This window comes from Trichoplax adhaerens, genomic scaffold (assembly GCF_000150275.1).
Source record: "Trichoplax adhaerens TRIADscaffold_17 genomic scaffold, whole genome shotgun sequence".
NCBI lineage: Eukaryota > Metazoa > Placozoa > Uniplacotomia > Trichoplacea > Trichoplacidae > Trichoplax > Trichoplax adhaerens.
In genome coordinates, this window is record NW_002060959.1 from 955,221 (window position 1) to 977,765 (window position 22,545).

The following is a 22,545-nucleotide window of genomic DNA, read 5'->3' on the forward strand; positions in this document are numbered from 1 at the left end:
TGAAAGCTCTACAAATGGGATAATCCAGTCAAAAAGTAATAAAAAGTGACCTACAGGAAGTAAATTACTTATTGTTTTTGTCAGACGTAGCACGTGCCATATGCGTAACGAAACGGAGCTGGCACGTCTCACTCATGAGCGAGTGATGATGCTACTCATCACGCGAGTATGAACTCAGAAGGATCTGAACTGGGAAGTAAAATTTTCAAGTTTTTATACGGCGGTGTAAATTACTTCAAGTATGGGGCAAATTTTGGATTGCATTCGTTCGGCCTGATTGTCCGTACAGTGTACAGTCAGGTCAGTACAGTACACACTGTAGCACAGCAATGTAGTGATTTACTGTACTGTATTTCCGAAAGATGTCGCCAGTCAAAGCTGCGATTAGTACAATAATACTATACAATATACAGTACCCCCTTTTCCAAGCGGCTACTCAAGTCAAAATGTTGTCCTTTTTCCACCGTCTCCACTCCTAAAGGTACTGTAGGAACGGAGTAGAAAGTATCAGCCTCGTCATTGTCTCTACAGTACTGTAGAACCGTTCGTAGTGGCTGGTAAGAGAGAGAGTAAAGGAGACGCTGGATAAGTGGTCAATATTGTTGCTCGAGTAGCCTTTGCTTTTACAAGCCTTTGTGGTGACATCTATTTTACACCAGCAAAGAGTTTGCCCCCCCCCCCCCCCCCTATCGGATGCTGACAGCACTGACCCGAACTGACGCATCATCTGCGGCAGATCGTCATACCATGTGGACTGCGCAGTACAGCTACTAATCTGCCACTGGATTACGCACTGATCATAGTAGCGCAAAACTTAGCTAAACGATACAGCTTTAATATACGGTACAGCAAGATCTTCTCCGCTTGGCAGACTGCAAGAATTGAGCCGAATAAAACCCTGGCCTATCGTCGATGACAATCGTCTTCAAGGGCGGGTGTCAGGTCGAGGCGGGTCACGTCATTAGGAGGTCAACCAGCGTCACCTTGATCACTTTCATCCAAGCAAATCATTGAGAATTTTCCATTTCACAGAGCAAAATGGCCGATGCTAAAAAGCCAAAATTAGGCGATAATGATGCTACTTTATTCGACCAGCTCTTTCCACAACTCGTCACCGAATTAACTGAAGATGGTCTAGCTAATGATCAAACTGTCGATGCAATTCAATGGATGAAAAAGGTACTGTAGTCTTGTCTTACCATAAGTTGCTTTGAATGGATTTTTCCGCTAAGATAGCAAGGATAGTTGACTGAGAGAAATTGGAAGATATAGAGCAATGTAGGATAATGGATTTGACTAAGGACTTTCTATACAGCCCATGGAGCTCTATCGAGTACGAATAGATAGGATATTTATATATAAGAAATGGTTCAAGGAAAGAGAATCAAGTTACAAGTGCTCGCACATTGGCAATGACAAGTGGAAAAACAAGCTACACTAGAGTAAAAATTCTCATCAAACATTGTCTATGCACATAGTCTCTAACACTTGCAAACGACGGATATACTCGTATATAGTATTCGTATACAGTAATACTAAACAATGATTTAGTATAACTTGGCTGCTGAGCAGCCTGAGCATTTTCTCCAATCTAGGCAATGTATGTAGACGATAATAAGCACAAGTATACAGTACTTGTATAAAGTACTTTTCAACAAGCACTTGTATGCAATAGTAACCTAGCACGACATTGCTTCTTTCGCACTAAGTCTGATCTTAGCAATGGATCAGCAGTTTATCTCACAACATTAAAATATTATTATATCCGTTAAAGCAATCTTGTAGGCGATATTACTCTGAGTATACAATTTTGCTTGCAATCGTTGTACACAAATGACGATATACTACAGTAGGACTTTGTTGCCTACAACCTTGCTCATATCTTAGCAACTTCTCTCATGCTGTCTATTTTTACTATTGTAATAGAAAATAGAGGATTATGATACTTTCTATTACTAATATTTATCTATTATATTGATATTTTAACTTAATTTTGTCTTACCCTGGGATCGATGACAGTCGCTAGAGTGCAATGTCCCTGGAGGTAAGCCAGTTTTACAACATTATTAATACATGAACCAATCCAAATGTCATCAAAGTCTATTACTATATAGTAATGTAACATCTCCATTGACCTCTATGACTCTCGGTAAATGGTAAAGTCAACTAAATAAGTCCACATACAGTATATCGTATTGCTCGGATAGATAGTATCAGTACTATGCCTTTCAAAATAGGTTATCAATGATTACGTACTGTGTAATGATAGACACGTTTTTAAATTGAGTAAACATCGAGTGGTTTATATAATCGATTGTCATAATTTGGTAGTTTTATATAATCTATCGTTTATTTACAATTCAATCAATCAATGTGAACTATCTTGGCGATAGCTTTATTCCATCGTAGAGTTTTAAAGATTGTACTTTAGTAATATAGCTATGATAATCAAGTAAGTAGTGTATAATTCTGTCGGCTTCATGGCTTGTCCTGACTATTATCTTAGGCAAACGCAATCGTGGACTATCAGTTATTGCTACGGCAAGGTTACTAGTTGCTCCGCAAGAACTATCCGATGAAGATATTAAGGGAGCCTTAATACTAGGATGGTGTGTGGAATTCGTAAGTACAATAACACTGAAAATGCAACAGCTATTAATTAATGATCTGCAATACCTCTCTAGTCGTATTTGCATTCAGCATTGAAGTATAAACTTTATTTCATTCTCCAAAGTCTTGGCTATCAATAAGTACAGTATTTATAGTCATCTTTTAAAGAAGCTTTAAGAATCACATATCCCTTTTCATTGACAGTTACAAGCATTTTTTCTTGTTGCTGACGATATTATGGATGATTCAGTTACACGTCGTGGTCAGCCATGCTGGTTTAGGAATGTAAGAGTTGGAAATATAGGATTCCTATATCATTCTAGTAATATTTTATTTATAACTCTCCGTACTTATAATCGGAAAGTAATTATTTATTAAATTTTCTCTCTAGCCTGAAATTGGTACAATTGCTATCAACGATTCCTTCATGATCGAATCATGTATCTATAAGTTACTCAAGAAATACTTTCGTAGTCAACCTTATTATGCGGATCTTCTGGATTTAATGCATGAAGTTAGTTTCTACGTAGTAGATAAAATGAAGCTTAAAAAATTTACTCTACCGAACCTAACTATTATACCTTTCCTTCATCAGACAACCTACGATACAGAAGTTGGACAGACTCTTGATTTAATTACAGCACCCAGCTATGTAGATTTTTCTAGATTTTCAATCGAAAGGTATAGCTGCTTAAAAGTCATTTACGATTAATTGATTGCATCAAGTATCATGAAACCACGTAGTCATTCTTATTGCAATACTACAGTACAATTGAGAATTTGATCTATACAGTTACTATACCTTTGAGCCTTGATTTATTACTGATGCTTCTCTCATACATTCTTTTTATAATTAATGAGTAACTAAATAACTTATGTAAATTTTAACGCATTTTTAACCCAAAATATATATCTTTTTACCCTGACCGCATTACAATCAATATTGCATTCAAAAATTAAATCATTTATTACTGCTGGCTGGCTGGCTGGCTGGCAGTAATATGTAATACAACAATTAATTGATTTATACCAGTATAAGTAATTAATTTTTTCATTTAACCTATTTTCAGGTATAGGGCAATTGTAAAGTATAAAACTGCAATTTATTCCTTTTATTTACCTGTTGCATTAGCTATGACCATGGTAAGCTCACAACAATAGTTCTTTCGGCCAACTTTTTTCTGCATTATTAGTAATCATGCCATAAAATTTATTGAATACATCACTCTAGACAAAGAACAATAGCGAAGTCGATTATCAAGATGCTCGTCAAGTTCTAATGCAGATGGGAGAATATTTCCAAATTCAGGTTTGCTTTTGTTATAGCTTCTGCTTAGTATTATTTTCGTAGCCTGGTGTATATCTTGAATGACATCAACATTTCGCCGATTGTTGCATGCATTAAATAAAGTCCAATATAATATCTATCAATTTTACAGGACGACTTTCTTGACTGCTTTGGAGATCCGAAAATAACCGGTAAAATTGGTACTGATATTGAAGACAATAAATGTTCTTGGTTGGTTGTACAAGCACTGTCCATTGCATCAGAAGAACAGAAAAAAGTCTTACAGGTTGTCATCTTTGTAACTCAAATTGAAGTAAAAATCAAACACTCTTGTTCCTTACAAAGCATCCGTTTTTTCACGGTATAACCCTTCAATTTTTTTTAAATTAATAGGATAATTATGCAAAAAATGATCAAGTAGCAGTGCAAAAAGTCAAAGACCTATATAATGAGCTAAATCTCAAGCAGAGGTATAATGATTATGAAGAGCAGAGTTATACAACTCTATCTGAAGGCATAAACAAAATTGCCAATCAGGATTTAGCTAAAGCACTTCATGTATTTGCCAAGCGCATTTATAAGCGCAAGGCATAGTACTAGTGTCTATTCTATTACTCTTGCATGTTTTGGCTTAAAATATGTGATTTGTTGCACCAAATCATTGGATGACTCAGAATACCGTTCAATTCTAGCGACGATAATACGTACTACACGATAGCATTAGTTTTAGTTTTCATTGCAGTTACCTGGTTAAAGCAAGAAGAGTTCAATTATATTTATCAATAAACATCAAAGAATCATGTATCAATCATACTGCACTACTAAATATCGGATGCATTTATTAATTTAAGGTAATAAATCGATGTGTCTTACTTACTTGTAGCCCAAGACTTTGAGCTATAAATATCATGCTATGAGAAGTACTGTGACAACTTTAAAACTTATTAGCTTTATGAGAAGTAGTTGTAATGTATGGTAGCGAGCGGATGGCTGCAAAATTGTATCAATTACTCAGAAAGTACCAAACGATCATCAAAATTACTTTTTTCCCTTTATTGAGTTAGTAAAATGATCATCATATCAGTGTTTCAAAAAGATTCGTCGATTGATTGAAAAAATTACGAAAATACTAGTATATTGCTTAAATTATACTAAAGCTTGTTTTATTCACTATTTTAAATAGCTCATATTTTCTATGAGTCGGCTAAGCTATGCTGCTGCACACAATCCATGTAAATTTACTTAATAAGAATTATAGTGATGGAAAATGACATTAAATCAGCGCACCAAAGCCCAAAATAATGTAAAATGTCAGCAATACTTATAACTACTAGTCAACAGATATTGATCCAGTTAACTATTAGCCTTAATATAGAAGTAGATTGCGTATTACTGAATTTTTATACTATACATATGAATAATTCTTAATTATAATACAAGATTTAATGCGCCTGGAAGAGTAACAGGATATTGGATCTGTGTAACTAATTAACAACAGTAAATTTCGCCTTTTCAAGCGGAGAAGTCATATACAGTATAATGTAGGAATATTTCCCGATATCCATTAATGATCTATTTGAACCAATGCTGGGAAAGTTTTCATGCGCAGCCTCTCCACTTCAGCCCTTAAGACAGCAACTTCTTGAGCTTGAATTTTAGCAACATCGACTAATTTGCGCCTAGTTGTGATTTCTTTCCTGCGTTTCTCACGTGTGATTTCAATATCACCTCCAGCTAATTTTAATCAAATATAAAATTTTATTGTCAACATTATACTGTTTATTTCCTAAAATTGCTAATTCGTAATAAAGAATAATTTACTTACCATTAACATCGAAGATTGATTTCTTCTCTGTCAAGGAAAGCGATAATTCGTCTAGTTGATTAGTGACCGAATCATTTTCGGAACGCTTGGCTTTGACTAATTTTTGTAAGCGAGTAAACATTCGTTTACGCTCTTTTATTGTTTGCTCATGAGCCTATTCGTGGCATTTAAAAAAAATTCAGATAGTTAAACCCTTCAATCATGCTTTAAATGTTACACCAACGCAACTCGCAATATATGTGGAGGTCATTTAACCTAAGATAGATAGTGTTATCCCTATTACCCTAGTAAAATTTCCAATTCACAACTTACATGATGATATTTTGCTATAGTATTTTCCAGCATCTGGATCTCATGCTGATGAATTTGCTGATAATCCTCGTCACCAAGATACTAAATAGATATAGTGGAATATTTAATGCCTTTAGTTAACAATTCTATTTTATTAAAAGTCATTTTATATTTATTACTTGTTGCAACTCCTTTGTAACACGCAAAAGTTGAATATCCTTGGTTTTAGTATGCAAATCTTCAATTTGCATTTTCATCTGTTTATGTTCCCTAAAATTTTAAATGAAAGTGCATTCAGCTAATGTTTATCAACTAGCCATTAATACCAGTAACATTGATTGCAAACGTACCACTCCAACGAATGGATATTCTTTCTAAAGTTCTTACAGTCATTCATAATGCTAACCTTAGCCTCACCTAAGAGCTATTTTAACGTAAAATTCGAAATTGTTATATAAGACTTTAATTTATAAGTATGCAAAGAGCTAAGAAGTTACATTAATATAATAAAAAACTTTTCTGTAAATTTAAGCTTACACGAATAGTTGCATTTAAATCTTCAATTACAGATCGATGAATCAAGATACTATCAGAATAATCAGGGACAAAATCATCGCTATAAACTTCAACCTAAATCATGTGAAGATATTCAAAGATATTTAATAAATAATCTGTTTATAAAAAAAATGGTATCACTACTAAGTAATAAAGTAAGTCAAAATGAGCTACCTGGCCTTGCTTTAATAAGAACTGAATTGAAATATTGATCATGAACTTTACTTTCTCATCTTTAATTCTGTGAAAATTTTAGAAAATGATTTACTTTCAATGTATTGCAATATATAACCATACAAACGACTTTTTAATTCCTGACATCACATAAAAGTTTAAATGAAATAGTTCATGTTTATATTTCATGATAGCAATAAAGTCCCTGTAATACGGTAAATCTATCAGGATATTTCTACAGATTACGATGTTTCAATTAGTGACCTATGCAGTATACGGTACCTCTTTAGGCTTCTAAGGATACTTTCAATCTCTTCTCTCAAGTCATCATCTTCTTTAACACGCTTCTTCAAAAATTCTTCCATTTCGGCTAACGTCAAAGCTTTACTCTTAACCTATTGCCGCCATCAATATATGCATTAGCATCAGACAGCTAACCAATAGTTTTTAGCACACTTATCAGAGTCTTCAGTTATAGTAGATTACCTCTTGCTCTATCTCAATTTTATTCCTACGATATTCGGTTAAACGCTCCCATATCAGAACATCTAACCCTTGTGGCATATGAGTTATGTCATCATAATCATCCAATGCTTTATAAAAGCCCGAAGAATATGCAAATCCTCCACCCTGTGAGCCTGGTGGATGAGCATATGGATTTTTTGTACTAGGCGACATAACAACTGGAGGATCATTGCACACCCTGACTAAATTCTTTTGCCCCCTGATTTAAAAATGCATATAAATTAGAATATCATCTTTAAGATTACAATATTTCTAAATATATTAACTTACCTAGGTCGACGACGGAATAATTTATGCAATGTATCCAAGTAGGGTTCAGTATCAGCAAATTCTTTACGAAATCCTTTATCCATGTTCTAAATAATATGGTAAGATTATATGATTACTAATAGAAGAGTAGTTAAAGCAGCTAATTCTCAATATTGAAATATATAAATTAAAATTAAGTAGCCCTTTGAGACGCCACAATTCTTTTCTATATACCTTGTCATCGTTAACATATTTATCATATTCTTCATGGAATAAATCAACTTCGTGTTTAACATCAGTCAGCATGGCATGAGTTTGATTCTAAAGAATAAATTCGTATGGAAAACATTATATATATTCATCAAAAAAATAATGAAAAGCGATGATAAACACCAACCATATCATATTTATATGAGCAGTGTTCTTTGGATTATGATTTACCTTCAGTTGTTTCTTGTATTCCAGCAATTTACTTAATTCAGACTCTTTCCTTTCCATAGAATCTTCCTCTAATAGCGACGAATATAACCGCAAACATTTCAATTCTTCCTATAAATTTCATTTTTTAAAATATTCAGAGGAAAAGATTTTATTAATTGTACTAAGAACTACAGTATAAATCAACAAATTACGAAATGCAATGCATTAACTTCTCGAAAAAATTTTCTTTATAAAATTCAGAAAATCTTTAGCTATACCTGACATATGACCATATCCGTATTTACTTTCTTTTCAAATAGTTGAGCAATTCGATCATCGAATGCTTCACAAATGGAAGTCACATTAGTTTGTAATTTCTTTAATTCAGTTTCCAAAGCCTAATTTAAATAGTTAACGTGTATACCTTTGTGATTAAGTCATTACAATTATATGTTCATACAATAGAAAAAGAAAAGCATTGATTTGGTAACCGAAAGAGATACCCTAACTAAAGCTAGACAAGGAGTTTTAGAAGAATTTATCCATAGGCTGAGTGGTTAGCTTAATTAAATTTAAGTGCTAACCTTTTTATATTTCTCTCTTTCTTCTACAATAGATTTCTCTTTTTTTTCAATCTCTTTGGCCATTCGAGCCTCCTCATCAGTCATTTGTTCTGGTGGTTTTTTCAAGAAATCTGGTCGAACAAATTCCTAATCAAAATGTAAAAATCGATTTAGAACTATCAAATTAATATTATCAATGCACTTCGCAATGACAGCTAAAATAATTAGTATTGTAGTTCATTGTAACTTTGACTGATCAAAAATCAAATTGAAATTAAGTCCTGAAATAAATTTTATAAAATATTCAATCGTTATTACGATTTATATAATAACCTTGAAAAGGTCCTCCTCTGGGTTAGCTTCCAATCTTCCACCCATCATCTGTTGCAAAGCTCGATCTCTAGGATTTTGCCCTTCCTCAGTAGCTTTTCTTGCTTCTTCTTCGCGTTTGATTCGATCTCTTATTTCTACTTCTTCTGGCGGTAAATACTTTTCGCCTTTAATCTAAGCAACCAACAGAATAAATATAGATAAGACTTTACCGCATTAGTATTTTTCAGGATAAATAAAATTTTAAAAAATTACATATCTAAGATTTATACAGCTACTGAAATTCACCTCGTGATCGTAAACTTTTAGTAACTCCTCAGGTTTTTCATCAATATGCATTTCTGGTTGAAAGATTTCTTCGTTCAATTTTAAATCTGATACTATTTTACTCATTCGCACGTTCTTCTCCTGTATCTTTTTGATTTCACTTGCTTTCGATTTCATTACTTCTTCGAAGTCTTCATTAAATTTGGCTTTAATATAATAGATGCTATCCTGCATAGTCGAATCCAATTGTAAAATTATGCAATGATTTCAGCATTAGCTTGTACAAGGCACTGAAACTTACATAAGATTGTAAAATTATCATAAAATTTTAATAAAATAGATGGTATCCTGCGTAGTAGTATTCAATAGTATAATTATGTAATGATATCAGCATTAACTTGTACTATAATATAAGATCATCGTAAAACTTCAAAACGATCGGTGGCATCTTATAATTCATAAAGTCCATAGCAAAACTATGCAATGAATTTTAAAATAGCTTATACAAGAAACTGAAATTTATGTATCACTATATTGTAAAATCATCATAAAACTATTACGATAAGATTCGACTACAAAATAAAGATGATTGCTAATTCTGTATTATACTGCTTCATTTTTTTTTGTAATATTCTACGCAACACCATTCAAATCGAAGAAATTGTGACTGGTTATCCCTTGAGAAATAGTATCAGGCAAAGCTACCGAATAGATATTTACGGTGAAATGTCTTTAATCCTAATTTATTAGATATTAATGTGCTATTTGATCTTAATAAGTGTAAACATCTAAGAAATCATAATTATGACTTTTACTAATCATTAACTATTTATTAGAATTATTATAATAAGGATGTAATCTTGCAGAAAAGAAAGTAGTGTTACTTGCCTTCGTGTCATAACTACATCACAAATTTTACAGATAAATGACATATATGCCACTAAACCATCACTGCGATGAATACTGCACTGATTATTCGCTTTAATGCGGCATCTGACCCACCTTTATCAAAGTTATTTGATCGCGTTTTTCTTGCACCATATGCAATTGAAATTGAGAATATAAAAGTGGATTTCCTCCACCATAAGCAATTGCCCGACTGCCATGCAATGCAACGGAATCACCTTCATGCTGTAAATCATCCTTATTGTTTTCATTAACTTCTTCCTCATCTGCTTTTTCAGCCGCCTATATTATGATTCCATATGATTTCAATTAAGATATCCAGTAAAATTCACAAATAGCTATATTGTGCTTACCTCTGCAGTTAAGCTATTACTTGAATAGCCAATAATTTCTTTTTGCAGCTGCAAGAAAAATAAATGAAATTGTACCAGAATATTACAGCAATGCAACTGCTGGAAGTAATGAAATCGAGCTACAAGACTGTAATAATTTGCCTTCAAAAAAAGTGTAAATTACCGATGCTTCAGCAATTTCTATTTTACGTTGTAAATTAACAAAAGCAATTTCGGCTAATTCAGTTTCCGTTCTTTTCCTCATTGGATAATTGCTTACCACCACATTGGATTTAAATGCCTATTATTATGTATCATGATATTATTATCCCTTTATAAGTTCATTTTCAATTTCAGTAAATCTAAATTTCATATCTTTTATAGAAATTTGCTATATTAAGTTATAATACTAACATGTATTGCTTTCCCATGTATTTCCATTTGATCCCAGCACTCGCTTTTAATTAATTGCTGGTGATACTTTTTGGCTACATTCTTTAATCTAATATCTTGTCTTACCTACGGAATTATCCGTAATTTGCGAAATTAGCAGTTATAATTTATAGCGTATAAACAGAAAACTGATGGCGGTCTTAGTTGATGCAAGAACAAGTCTTGGACGCTATCATGCTTCATTACCATTTCAACTTCTTTATCCGACTCTTCAATAAGTCTTTGCCTTTCCTCAACATCCAATGTAAATTCATAATTTTGTAATCGATCAATCTCGGGCATGTTTTCATTATTAATGATTAGCTCTTTCACCTATCATATGCAGCATAAATTACTTATTTCAATTCTTAAACTTTCAAATATCTATTCTGATATATAAAGAATGGCAACATTTTTAGATGTTACTTGCTAGAAAAACGGTATCAAGAACTAATTCTATATGTTTTATACACGCAGTACCATACTGTACAATATGATGAACGCAGACTACTGTCAAAGAGTCGTAACGAAGAATATGATAAGTAAACCTCTATCAGGCGAAGACTTCTTACCTTTCTTTTCAAATCTCGTATTGCAACACGAATTGCTCGTTTTTCGTCACTATATTTTTTATCATCCGATCGTTGAGTCTAAAACAGAATCCATCAAAAGTATATTCCATCTTCAATTGGGCTATAATAGAATCTTTTGCTAATAACTATGGAGATTACTTGCAGAATGAAATTAAGATTATAAATATTTTTACCTCCATAATTAATCTTTCCAGCCAACTATGATCTGATGTTGGTACTGGAGTTGGTGTACAATAAATCGTATCTGCACTACTTTGCCGACCCATTTCACTACGACTTCGATAATCTGGCGAATCACTCTCACTTGCACTAACTGGACCCCACCACTCTTCCATTTTTAAAATAATTTGATTTTGCTGCAGACGTTCTAACTCCAGCGATTCTACAGTCCCTACGCCTTTCTTGGAATTCCCATAGCTGTATAGAATAAGATCATAATTATCATTTAATGTATAAATATTTTTGTAAGTTTAGATCAGTGACAAATATTAGCATAAAATTATTACACCAATCAACGTCTCCTTACTTTAATAACCATGAACATAAACTATCGGAATCGCCAATCGTAATGATATGTTGGCAATCATCCGTAATAATAGCAGCAGCTACTCCACCACGGTGGTAATCATGGCAATAATAGCAACCAACTTTTTCCTTAGAAGCCCAGATAGAAATTAAGATGAATTTAGCTTGATTTTACAAATTTAATACAACCTACGTTGTGCCAACTAATCTAAGGGTATGTTAATTTTAAAAGTAGTCTTTTCAATCACTCCTCTCTTTCTAACTAAATTTCGAGTCAGTCTACATTATCTATAAATCTAGAATAATCGATCGTTTAAATTCTCCACTTACCATGGAAGGCAATGACCAAACTGCAACACATCCATCCTGAGACCAGGTTATTAATAAATCGCCGTTTCGAGAAATGAAAACACCACCACCAGGCAATTGATGACACGAAAATGTTCGATTGATTTTCCAGCTAGATCTGACCTAAATAATTATAAGTTAAAATTACTTCATGAAGATATCCAGACGCAGAATACAGGATAATAACTTACTTTTTGACCATCTCCTCGTTGTACATCAATTTCTTTTAATTCTTTGGAGTTACCATCAAATGCTACAAGCGTATTAGCAGCGGTAAACTGCAATCCTTTCATTGCACTTGTCAATTTGAAATCTACTCGATTAACTGCAGTATCTTTAATTTGACCACTTTTAGTCGCAAAGACATCTTGATTATGATCTAAACCTAATCAGTAAAAAATTTCCAAATTTATTATCAAACACATCAGATCTTTAGAGAACACTAGGATATAACACGGCTAATATTGATATCAATGCTTAGAACCATAAATTTACCTGAAAGATTGAAATATGTCAACATGCTGTCATTATGCAAAACAGCTACTTGAATTGTATCATTTTCATCGGTATAGGTAGTAATTTCAGTAATATTGCCAGATATAGCTGTAATAGAAAGAAGAAAATAATCAGCATTAATTTAAGTGACAATCGAATTTTATATTTACTAAATATTACAACGATTGATGACCGGGTTACTACGGTAAAAAGGTGCTAGTCAATCATATTGAAATACCTAAATAGCCGTAGACTTGAAATTTCGATGTAGCATGAGCACTGCAGATGAATAAATTGCCATCATTAGACCCAGCCAGGAGGTATCGCCCTTGTACATCATGACTAGATCGGAATCAGATTTAATATTTAGTATGACAGTTTAATGAAGCAATCCGATCGATCGAAATTATATGATTTATCAGTTATGTAGAATTCTTACGCTAATTTAGTGATACAGGAATGAAATAGACGATTACGATAGATAATTCTAGGCGATCTTATTTCATTAATATCAACTATGAAGATATAGCCATTCTCTGTTCCAATAGTGACCGTTTTCGATGATGGGCATGAAACCAAACAACTAGCCTGAGTATACAGCAACAAAAAAAATTTAGCAGTTATGTTATCCTAATATGAAATATGATATTAATTTCTTATATCTTATGTTAGCAATTCATTACTTGGCATCCTATAAAGCAGGTAGCATCAAGCGAAGGCTCCTGAATTGCCCATAGCTGCAAAGTTCCGTTTGCTCTAATGGTCTACAATAGTATTGTTAGAATCAAATTGAGAGTATGGTAAACAGAAATGAGGATACAATAGTTTTATTAGGCCAAGAACGAAATATTTCTATTGATAGCATATTTACGTAGTAATCGTTAGCTAAGTTTATGAAAGGCTTTAATAATGCTTCAAATCATAATTTAATAACCTACCACGCAATAGTCATTTTCTGGATAGATACATTCAAGGCCAACAAATTTACCATAATGATGATCCAGCAATAGATTTGCATTTGGTATATTCCAGTTTCTTATAAAATGAATCGTGCCCTATAATGACATGTAGGTGATAAGTATGCAAGATAGAAAATAGACTTAAGTCAATTCATTTATAAAAAAAATGAATTGCAAACCTGACGACTCCCGACACCAAGAATTTCAAAGTCAGATGACCAGGTCAAGGATGTAATTTCACGGCCAATTTCAATTTGATCCAATATTCTTGGTTCATCTAATGTTACATCAAGTGTACGGATTGCTCCATCCTAAATAATCATAACGTTAGCAAAGTCAATCATGCTGCAATCATCTGAAAATTTGGATAAAAAATTTAAAGGACTAATGACATTAGTAATTAAGCGGATAATAGATATGATTCTTACAGTTCCACCAGCGTATAGTCCATCTTTATGGAGTGAAAGGCAACTAAAGGCTCCAGGTCCAATTAAATCAAATGTTGGTGAAGGTGTCTGCCCAAGTTTTAAATCGATATCTGTCCAATAAAGCAACAGTTTAAATTATAATTATAGGCATGCATCTATATCATATTCTGCTACAAATCTAGCCATAGCCAAAATTATCTTTGTTTAATATACCCGTATTACCTTGCTCAATACGACTAGCAGCGGCACTACTAGGCTTGCTCAAAGGTGTAGTCGGAACAGATGGAATGGTATGCTTATGCCGCGGATTAATTAAAATATTCAGAGTGCTATTATAAGTAGCATCAATAATGACAAGTTGTCCACCTCTACAGCCAATATAAATATTGCTGAAACAGGAATAAAATTTTACAATAGATTAGAAACATCGTGACAATGCTAAGATAAGTATTATTATGTAGGCGAGATATTATCATGATTTGCATGGAAATCATCTCTTTAAGATTAATTAACGGGTAATTAGCGTTCTTAGCCACATATATTAGCCAAACCTCATCAGAAAACGGATAAACACCTTTATATATGGATGATAGAGCTATCGAATTTTTAATTAATTCTATATTTATAGTAAAGTTTGAGTTATATTTTAGCTAGTATTTCGTATTTTAAATTTAGACGGTTTTATCCATGTTATCATAGCCTTCGAGTTATTTTGGACAGGTAAGAGTCAGTATTTCATTGGTTATACAATACCTGTTGGCCGACCAACAATGTGATACAGGGACAACTAAGTGCTTGCTTTTCTGTTCTCGTCTCGCTTTAGCCGCAGTTCCAGCTAAAATATCACGTACTGATTTAGAAATAGTTGTAACAGCACTGGATAATCGTGTCGATTGGCGCGTTTGGAGATATCGATTACTGTCTGCTGAGACGATTCCAACTTCATCGACAGACGGTAGAGTAATATTGCTGAAAAGATTTCATAGACGTATATGTTACATATAAATAATACATAAACTATCGAAAATGATCATGGATTATATATATTATCGAACCACTCCATTGACTTACTGTCCACTCAATAAATATTTGTCATTTGCTTGTTCAATATTCCACATGGTGATTTGGTGATGACTGTAGGTGCACATATTATGCCAATTAAGTGGATCAAAAGTAATGCATGACGTCTCTACCGTAGGTCCATTAGTAGAACACAGCAATTTATTGTTACTCCAGTCCCTATTCATTTAATATTCACAAATACCTCATAAGTAGATTCTTGATATAATATATTTTCATTCATAGCGGAATAGGAAAAGCTAAATATTATTATTAAGATTTTATTTACCAAACGGATATCAGAAAGTCAGGTACACCAGTAATGAAAGAAATGTATGTTCCATACGTTGAAAAAGTAAATGCTGATATTTCCAACTTTGCTATACCTAGTTATTAAAGAGATTCAATCAATTAATATTTATCGATATACCATACCACCGTAAACTAGTACAAATAATGTGATAGAGTCAGTCTAACGTTCAAATAGATTCAATGAACTACCTGAAATTACACATTTCTCTTCAAAATTTGGAAATGAAATAATATGAATGCTTGGATTTAAGCCAATCTCCGAGTACGCAAAAACTTGATATTCTTTAGAGACGGTAAATAGACCAACACTTTTAACGTTAAGGTAATGATAATTTTGGTCCTTGGTTTCTGTATTTATAAACTTTATATTTCTTCCAGCCAGAAAGCAAATAGTGACTTCATCGATAAAGTGAATAGGGCCACCATTATAGCCTTGCATCCAGCTAGTAAAGTAAGATTTAAAATAGATAAATACTAAACGTTAGAGCTGTTTCCTGACAGAAAGTAGCTATATTTATTAACATTTTTTTCATTAACACTTAATGCTGCCCCTACTCGATGTAATTTTATAAATATACCAGATAAAACTTCTCATTAATTTAAATGCATCGACCTATAGAGTTAGATTGTGTGTTGTAGCTTATTTTAGCAATAAATTATACGAAATTAAGACAGCAAGTAATAATTTTATAATTGTTTAAACTTGATTTAAATTAGATCAATGCTTCAGAGTTAGCATACACGATGTAATATAAAATAATGCTCTAGTTTGCTTTATAGCCGTTTCTTTATGATCGACATAATATTAGAGACTATCAAGATCAGCCATGGATTATTTATACCCTTTTCGATGAAAATTATATGTAATTGTGTAACTAGTATGTAAGCGTGAACTTTACATTAACCTTATTGATAGTCATAAAATAAGTAGTACAATCGTATTATTACAGATCAATAAACACTCTAACGATCTTAGTTAGCTATGAAGACAGAACAGTATCTGGTACATTAAAATTTCGGTTGTGGTCGTTCAATCTGATCGACAGCTATAGTTTAGATCATTGCTCTATCAAATCATTCCACTGCAAAGTAAGTTCCATATCTGTCTATTTAGCTAGATATTATATCGATCATAATCACAATATGCCTAACTCATAAAATGCGACCATTTCAAATAAACAATGTAAAGCGCATAACAAATATTAAAAGTAGTCAATGAAACAGAGAACATTTTAATCTCTCATTGATCAACTCTGTGGTTGAATATTCTATCTGTTATACCAATAAATCATTGAACTATAATACGATTTTTATATTAACTCTTTAACTAATGATCGTTCATTGCTGTGTCTTCATCTGATTAAAATGGTATATAATGGTATCCTTGTATACCTTGCGAAATCACGCAAGACTGCAGCAACGAAAAATACCTGAGAAATAATCATATCTGTATCTATGTTGTCATTTTACCTACCTCATTGGTAATAATGATAAATTCTCCATTTTGGCTGGTTTGTCAATTTAATATTACTTATTATATGTAGAAGAGTCAACAGATTTAAGAACTTAGTCAACGTTCTATCAACTGACCGAATGCAATTACTGTTTGAAGGGTTGCTAGGGTAACAAGGGTCATGCGCAGACTATGCTCTTGTACGGTGTATCCAGTACTCAAACATAATATACGATAATACAGTCTAGACCAGATCGGCCAGCTTATGATTTCAATTCCAACCTGTGGACAGCACAGACTATACAGAATACGGACCAGAAGCACAGACATTTGGACAATCGGATATTACTTGCAGCATATCATTTGTAAACACAGCTCTAGTCATCAAAATGGCTGCGATGTTCTGATTGCCGAGGTCGAAGATGTCGATCACTGATTTCACCTTATATCGTGATGAACTAGACGATATCTTCTTTTCCGGGAGAAGCTATCTGCAACGGTAAGATGTGGATCAATTATCTTTACCATAGATTATATTGTGTGTAGATACTTAGTATGCAATGTCATCAACGATATTATCGAAGAGTAGTGTAGGAAATAATTTTTCTGCTGTTAGGGAGACTAAACATCATAAAGACTTTTGGTTATTCTGCGAACGGTATTATCGTTATCAGAAGAATAAATCGCCATCCATTCCATCAGGTGACAAATTACCAATATAGCTGAAATTAATACGAATGATGGTGTACGATATGGCATTTTGAATTCGTTCTCGCATGCAATTTGCAGTTTCGAGCTGTCTGTAATATTGTGGTTTTGATGATGATCTGTAGATGGAGCTGAAGGATATTCAAAACTTGACCTACCTTTAAAATACGATAAAAGATACCGATGCAACTTCAGTATATTATTTCATCAAAACTACGGTAATGCCATATCAACGGAGATAACGTACGATTCCTAAGAGAATCTATACAGATAATAAAGACTATGTAATCGTTTTCATGGTATAGATCATTTGCCCAGAGGTTTGAATCAGGAAAAGCTTAAAGAGTTTAAACAATTAGTTCATCTCTACGAGGACTTTAATCAAAAGCAAAAGGTTAAAATGCATGGAATGAAAATCAAAGAGATATAATATCTCATTGAAATGGCCTATAATAATGTCAATATTAATAACGTGAATCTTAGTGAACAGATATCGATTCTTATTCATTCATATATTCTTGATAATTATGATGATATTTCAGTAAATTCAAATAACAAGCTACACATTAGGTTGATGATCTAGCTGTAAAAGAAAAACTAACAATTGCATTAAAGTATGCTAAAATAGTCTCTATCACTCTTAACATGATTCTAGTTTGCTAAGATACGTAAAATTAAGAACGATCAGAGCAACTTGCCAATAAGTCAGTACCGATCAAAAATTATTACTGCGGTTCAGCAAAATCAAGTAGTGATCATTGCTGGTGATACGGGATGTGGCAAATCAACGCAGGTAATCTAAATGTAGTCATGCAAATTAATATGATACTGTAACATTAGGGTTAGATGCAAATGTTTATTGATATCATGATCACTGCAAAGAAATGGTAAATACTGTATTACTCTCTAGGTACCTCAATACCTGTTAAACTCGGGATTCAGCCATATTGCATGTACCCAACCACGTAGAATTGCATGCATGTCATTAGCAAAACGTGTCGGATATGAGATGCTCAATCAGTATGGTTCAAGAATTGCATATCAGGTTGGTATAGAATTAACACAATATGGATTTATCCACTGTAGAGGCTACTAGTTGCCTTTAAATTCGCTAAAAAATATGGCGTTTATTACATACTAATTCGCACATTGGATTTTAATAAAATAAAGGACATTTTTAACATTGCTACTGAAACCTATTCATATAGATTCGATTTGAAGAGAGCAAAACACGAGCTACCAAGGTGCTATTTTTGACGGAAGGTAAAGTTTTCAGTCAACAATAATGTACTGTGTATCAGTAACAAAATTGGGCATAATTTTAATTGTAAAATTTCCGCTCGAATTAGAGCTGGTTCTCTAGCATTCCTTAAATCTTATTACTATATTAGAATGTATCGACTTTGATGTGATATAGTTACTGTACACTTTAATGTATCCAAACTTGCTCGATTAATGTACCATATCAAATATTTTTATTGTTAGGTCTTTTACTACGACAGTTAGTATCCGACCCAACTCTGTCATTGTATAACGTTATCGTTGTTGATGAGGTTTGAAGTTTGAACTATTAATTTATATTTGAAGGACGATGAAGGTCCAATCTTAATGGACAGATAATTTAAATTCTATTTTTAAATTATATCCTAGGTTCATGAGAGACATGTTCAAGGAGACTTTCTTTTAGGCATTTTAAAGGATCTGCTACCAATTCGACGTGACTTGAAATTGATATTAATGTCCGCTACTATTAATATTAAGTAAATGAAACTTATCTTCAGTAAAACAATATGAGAGTTAAAACAAAGCTGAGATCTTAAGAATTCCTTTAATATTATCTTTTTACTATCTTAGCTTATTTGCAAATTACTTTGAAGGTGCTCCAGTAATCAAGGTAATTTCAGCACTTTTATTATGAAATTATTACGCATGCTACAATAATTTTATACTAAATTAGGTTTTAATTCGAATAAGGATTGTTTGATACGTTTAAGAAAATTTGTATCTTCACTAGATTCCCGGTAGATTGTATCCAATCCAATTGGAATATGTCTCTCAACTCACGGTAATTAAATTTCTACTATCATGACTACCTAATATTTGAAATTTTTCAGGCACTTTATAGTGGACTAAATGACCTAAAATCGTATTTTTTATACTTAGTAGTGATATGTCTTCTAGTATGAAAAGTGTATTGGACAGTACATTGATTAGACTTTTAGTAATGCTTGCTATCTTATTACCAGAGATGTTCGTTATATCTATTGTACTATAAATTATAACATACGCATATTCGGAAACGTAGTCTAAGATGAAAATTCGAATTGAAATTACGTCATGCTCGTAGTTAAAATACATTATCACTGAAAACTCTGTGATATTAGATATTGCTAATAGTCATACCAGGCCATAGTTAAAATTGGTCTTGGAATTTAAGTTTTGTAAATTAAACTATTTTAAAAATTGCCATAAATTAAATAGTAGCTGGTTATGTCTCTGAATTGTTCCATTAAGTTCTCATAATGAAACTAACAGCTACATTGCTATTTCTTGTAACCATCATAGATTCGGGAGTCCCGCGAATTTGGAGGTACAGCTGATCGATTTGATACATCTCCTTACTTGAAAATTATGCAAATTATTGACGAAAAGGTATTTTGTGCAGTTATGGAATACCATACCATATCAATTAAACCTTTGGCAATTAGACGTTGACAAATTACCTGACTATCGTGTTTTTGCCTTTTTCAGTACCCTGACAACGAACGTGGTGATATGCTCGTATTTTTAAGTGGCCTATCAGATATAACAGCCTTATTCGAAGACGCTCGAAATTATGCTTTGAAAACCAAAAAATGGATTGTTTTATCATTACATAGCTCGCTTTCTGTCGAACAGCAAGAAAAGGTATAAATATTTTGTTCTTAGATTAATGTGTAAAGAAATTAGTTTCTTTGAGTTTCAAAGATCTCATTTGTCGCAACCATTTAGGTATTTGATATTGTACCAGAAGGTGTTCGAAAATGTATTATATCTACTAATATCGCTGAAACTTCAGTTACTATTGATGGAGTTAGATTTATAATCGATTCTGGAAAGGTAATTCTATTATGAGACTGGTCGATAAGTATGACATTATAGCTAATATTGACTTAATATTTTGGCGACTTAGGTAAAAGAAATGAGCTATGATTCGGGAGCTAAGATGCACCGACTACAAGAATTTTGGATTAGTAAAGCGAGTGCAGAGCAACGAAAAGGACGTGCCGGTAAATCCATTTTCTTTCTTATAATGTCATTCTTGAAACACTATTATTAGCTTTAAAGTTTATCTTAACGTAGTATTAAAGAAAGTATTAATATATCTTGTAGGTCGAACCGGACCAGGAGTATGTTTCCGTCTGTATTCGGACTCGGAATATGAGGCTTTCGAACAGTATTCTACACCGGAAATTCGACGCATTTCCCTTGATAGTTTAATATTACAAATGCTTCTTTTAGAAATCAAGAATCCCACGGAGTAAGTAATTTAAAGATTAGTGATAATAGTATTCACTTTTATAAGAGAGATTAAAAACAGTATGATCATTGTACGTCAACTATACTGCTTTTCTAACGCTTTCACGTATTCACATTGAGCCCATATGTGCGGATAAATTGATGATTAATAAATTATTCATACTTTGATTGGCAATTGTCGTAATGGCTACATGTATACTATAACATTGTTACAGAAGTAATTTTGGCTAATTATATTATTTTCTTCATATACACTCGTACATACTCAAGATGTACGTGCCGACTGATTTCTTAACTGGCAACGATGCCACTGTTAATTCGTTCATTTTAATTTATCTCGGACTGTGTAGTTTCCCATTCATTGAACCACCATCCAAAGCTGCACTCGATCATTCGGTTATATCATTGCAAGATCAGGTGCGGTACCATTTGCACTTGAAATTGTAACTTCTGGAATATAAATCCGTAAATTAATAGATTGAATTATGCTAATAAGTTTGTCATTACTGGTTATTATTATTTTAATTTAGGATGTAATAGAAAAGGAGAATATGAAATTGACAGTAATTGGGAAAATGTTAGCTAATCTTCCGGTAGAAGTCGTTATTGGCAAGACATTAATTATGGGGACGTTATTCAAGGTCTAACTTTATGAACTATAATACTCTTAACAATGCATGCCCCTTATAACATTTGCAATGTTAATATCGTTACATACTTTCAGTATTGGCTTCTAATAATTAATTCACGTCATAAAATTTAGATTATCCCTTCCATCGTAACAATGGCCGCTGCACTTGCAGTTCAGTCTCCATTTTATAAAACTGTTGACCAAGGCAGTGAAATTGCTGTAAGTTTCACTGGCTTTAGAATTACACTAAGATAGATAACGAAGTTAATTATAGATTCTAAGCTTACTAGATTTCTAGATCTTATTTGCAAGAATTGATTACATATATTAAAACAGAACGCTCGTGAGGAAATTTTATCTACGGAAGGTGATCCATTTACTTTATTGAATGCTTACAATGCATGGCTACAGGTAAGGATGACGAAGGCTGCTATATAAATCCCAATCATATACTTATTAACCACAACGAATATTGGTACTGCGGCTCTTAGGTTAAAGCTGAGAGGGAAATTCCATCTAAAAAATGGTGTAGACAGCGCGGGATAGAAGAACAACGATTTTATGAAATGTCCAAGTTGCGATTGCAATTTTTAGATCTATTACAAGTCAGCTATTTTAGATAAGCGTTATATAACTTGCAATATCTAAGGTACTATTTTAAAACTAAAATAATAATCGTCTCCATGATAGGATCATCATTTGATCTCTGAGAAAGAGGTAAATGATAAAAACGATCCGTTCAGAAAGC

At 32.8% G+C, this 22,545-nt stretch overlaps 3 protein-coding genes across 3 annotated transcripts; 2 read left to right on the top strand and 1 right to left on the bottom strand.

The window, feature by feature from the left end:
- Positions 1–1,038: 1,038 nt before the first annotated feature.
- Positions 1,039–4,492, top strand: TRIADDRAFT_31406 (uncharacterized protein; the record flags this gene model as incomplete). Its single annotated transcript, XM_002116678.1, has 10 exons — positions 1,039–1,179; positions 2,020–2,044; positions 2,507–2,622; positions 2,815–2,895; positions 3,002–3,124; positions 3,206–3,291; positions 3,681–3,753; positions 3,842–3,919; positions 4,050–4,184; positions 4,292–4,492. The coding sequence occupies 10 exons, from the start codon at positions 1,039–1,041 to the stop codon at positions 4,490–4,492; spliced, it is 1,059 nt and encodes a 352-aa protein (XP_002116714.1).
- Positions 4,493–5,462: 970 nt separating this feature from the next.
- Positions 5,463–16,989, bottom strand: TRIADDRAFT_60769 (uncharacterized protein; the record flags this gene model as incomplete). Its single annotated transcript, XM_002116749.1, has 39 exons — positions 5,463–5,632; positions 5,724–5,877; positions 6,036–6,116; positions 6,194–6,284; positions 6,365–6,438; positions 6,552–6,644; positions 6,744–6,810; positions 7,026–7,138; positions 7,230–7,467; positions 7,539–7,624; positions 7,752–7,838; positions 7,959–8,066; positions 8,216–8,335; positions 8,522–8,647; positions 8,834–9,004; positions 9,119–9,325; positions 10,100–10,285; positions 10,357–10,404; positions 10,520–10,636; positions 10,750–10,854; positions 10,975–11,100; positions 11,340–11,417; positions 11,534–11,777; positions 11,887–12,014; positions 12,216–12,356; positions 12,425–12,618; positions 12,729–12,836; positions 12,967–13,070; positions 13,168–13,316; positions 13,412–13,492; positions 13,667–13,783; positions 13,867–13,998; positions 14,116–14,225; positions 14,338–14,504; positions 14,869–15,084; positions 15,187–15,249; positions 15,464–15,560; positions 15,676–15,929; positions 16,961–16,989. 39 exons carry the CDS (start codon positions 16,987–16,989, stop codon positions 5,463–5,465), a joined length of 4,980 nt encoding a protein of 1,659 aa, XP_002116785.1.
- Positions 16,990–17,798: 809 nt separating this feature from the next.
- On the top strand, positions 17,799–22,052 carry TRIADDRAFT_31352 (uncharacterized protein; the record flags this gene model as incomplete). Its single annotated transcript, XM_002116679.1, has 15 exons — positions 17,799–17,865; positions 17,953–18,041; positions 18,303–18,440; positions 18,558–18,692; positions 18,856–18,910; positions 19,133–19,200; positions 19,298–19,407; positions 19,502–19,541; positions 19,662–19,697; positions 20,639–20,746; positions 20,820–20,916; positions 21,020–21,167; positions 21,517–21,583; positions 21,697–21,807; positions 21,930–22,052. Coding segments are annotated over 15 exons (1,392 nt in total), but the record flags the coding sequence as incomplete, so codon positions are not given.
- Between the last annotated feature and the right edge of the window lie 493 nt (positions 22,053–22,545).